This window comes from Lactuca saligna, chromosome 7 (assembly GCF_052625555.1).
Source record: "Lactuca saligna cultivar CGN05327 chromosome 7, ASM5262555v1, whole genome shotgun sequence".
Lineage (NCBI taxonomy): Eukaryota > Viridiplantae > Streptophyta > Magnoliopsida > Asterales > Asteraceae > Lactuca > Lactuca saligna.
In genome coordinates this window covers 97,579,988-97,582,430 of record NC_136423.1, presented here as the reverse complement: position 1 = coordinate 97,582,430, position 2,443 = coordinate 97,579,988, and the positions used below count along the sequence as shown (strand labels likewise).

The following is a 2,443-nucleotide window of genomic DNA, read 5'->3' as shown; positions in this document are numbered from 1 at the left end:
TGATTTTGTGGGTGAGCGAGGGGTGACGAGTAATCTGATTGCGGAAGTATAGTAAGAATGACAATTATTGGACTATTAATTTGGGAAGGGAAATACGATCATGCCGACGACATTCTCCGATGCCTGTAGCTTTGCAAGTGACGACGTCATTCCAGAAGCTTTCTAATTGTGTGTTGCCATCGACATCACTCAATACATCAAGAAACCCAAAAAAGAAAAGAAAGAAGAAAGGAACCCTAGAAACAAAACCCTAAAATTCAACGCCACTTTGTGAATACCCCGAGCTTCATCATCAACACGAGGATCATGACCGAAGAAATCAATCCATCGAGGAACGTTAATGTCTTCATAAAGTATGTCCTTTTCGAACTTTGAATCCTTCCAATCGATCACAGCTACATCCATTGATGGATTAGAGAGAGAGAGAGAGAGAGAGAGAGAGAGAGAGAGAGAGAGAGAGAAGAAGAAGAAGAAGAAGAAGAAGAAGAAGAAGAAGAAAATGACTACATAACGTGCGTATTTTGGTCGATATGTCAACAAAACGTATTTTGGTCTAGGATGATGTCATCAAAATAATCCAAAGGTGAAGATGTAAGGAGTGAAATATAATCAAGGGTCCTTGTTTCTTCATTTTAGAATTTAAAGTTCTCTTTTAATAATATTTAGAGATTAAAGATGATTTGGGATTGAATTTTTTTTTTTTTTTTTTTTTTTGCTATTATTTTACCTTACCCCTTCAACAAGTATCATAAATATAATGAAATGATAAAACAATATATAAATTATTACTCAACGAATAATGTTAAATACAATGTAATGATAAACCATATGAACGTGATTACATAAGAAATCTTGGCTCTAGAACAACAAGAAATACCCTATGAAGGTTACTCCAGTCCCAGCTAGAATAAATGGTGAATAGGCATAACTGGAAGCAGCAGCTGAAGGTGTTACGGTGGGACGACTCCCTTGATTGGTAGTGGGTATTCCAGAATCCACACTGGTAGATGGTGGTGATAAGTCCGGTGTCATATCAGATTGTGGTGCCAATGTAGGTGTTGTTTTTGATTCAGGTGCTGACATTGGTGTGCTCGTCTCTGGTACAGTAGAAGTACTTCCTGGAGATGGAGCTGGCCCTATCCATTCCAAAACAAGCAACAAGTATTATATAGGCTATCTCACTACCATTTTATAACAATTCTGAATCTGAATGGGTTGATACACAAGCCTAAAAGAAGCCATTCAAGAGAACATTGAAATGATTATTACCTGCCGAAGGAATAGGAGCTGCTGCAGCAGCTGCAAATTTTCAAATGAACACATAAATGGTAAGAAAAAATCAGACAGATTCTTCTTATACAAACGATACTTTTGTTGAAAAGAAAACGTTGTTGTATTAATCTACCAACCTTTACACTGAAGAGGCACACCCGGCATGCGACAGGCACGGGGCAGAGAGATGGCAAGAGTCTGGTTGATGGGAATTTGGAAGGGTACGCTGCCTGTAACAATTAGGCAGAGACAATCTGTGCCACTACTTGTGATGGATTTGAGAGAATTGCAGCAATCGGAGGTCGGTGTAGAACTTCCGTTTGTTGTGCTATTGGTTATGAAGTTCAAACATGGAGTAAAGGTAGTTATCATCGATGGGGTGCATGGAGTACTAATTTGACTGTAAACAGGTACCACCACACAACATAATGCCACAGCTAAGGTCACAACTAACCATCGGAAAGCCATATTTAGGATCAAGTTTTGGTTTGTAGTTGGAGATGGCTGAAGCAGGTTGTATTGATAGGGTTAAGGAAAACAAAGAAATTTATAGATGGAAGAATTTTGAACTGAGTGAGAAGGTGGTTATGTAGTTCAGCTAACTTCAACAATTCTGTGTCTTTAATGATCAAAGCTTTTGACTTTTTTATTACATGGATTTTGCAACTGGAGAATTGGTCGAATTAAATTATTGGTTCGTTAGATTTGGTAAGCCACCTAAAACCGGTAATTTATTTAAAAAACAAAACTAAATAAATCTTACAGATCATAATAGGATCATGCCTTATATATATATATATATATATATATATATATATATATATATATATATATATATATATCGTGTTCTGAATAAAAGTCCAAAACTTCAAAATAAAATCATATAAACTTTCAAATTACAAAACTCACAAATAAAACAAAGTGTTTTAGAAAGTCAAAAATTTAGTTCAAATTGATTTTCCAAATAATATTATAGAAGTCAACTTTTCTATTGCAAAAATCAGTTGTTAATTTGGTGAAGAAATTCTATTTGGCGAAAATCAATGAAAAATGAAAACAAGCAACCATGTGTTCACATCATGCACAAAAGATGAGAAGAAAAAGTAATACCAAGTAGTTTTGATGCAAGAAAATATATATGCAGTCTGCCATATTTTGAAGTCATAGTTTC

At 35.4% G+C, this 2,443-nt stretch overlaps 1 protein-coding gene across 1 annotated transcript; it reads right to left on the bottom strand.

The window, feature by feature from the left end:
• Positions 1-763: 763 nt before the first annotated feature.
• LOC145005666 (non-specific lipid transfer protein GPI-anchored 20-like) lies at positions 764-1,814 on the bottom strand. Its single transcript, XM_078964780.1, has 3 exons — positions 1,410-1,814; positions 1,270-1,299; positions 764-1,136 (listed from the first exon to the last, which is right to left on the bottom strand). The coding sequence occupies exons 1-3, from the start codon at positions 1,738-1,740 to the stop codon at positions 859-861; spliced, it is 639 nt and encodes a 212-aa protein (XP_078820906.1). The 5' UTR covers positions 1,741-1,814; the 3' UTR covers positions 764-858.
• Positions 1,815-2,443: the final 629 nt, after the last annotated feature.

Bases quoted from the DNA above. Each gene is read 5' to 3' on its own strand.
- LOC145005666 (XM_078964780.1), bottom strand. From the start codon at position 1,740: ATGGCTTTCCGATGGTTAGTTGTGACCTTAGCTGTGGCATTATGTTGT. The intron at 1,300-1,409 runs GTTGGTAGATTA...GAAAATTTGCAG, and splicing joins TGTGCCTCTTCAGTGTAAAG to CTGCTGCAGCAGCTCCTATT. The intron at 1,137-1,269 runs GTAATAATCATT...TGGAATGGATAG, and splicing joins AGCTCCTATTCCTTCGGCAG to GGCCAGCTCCATCTCCAGGA.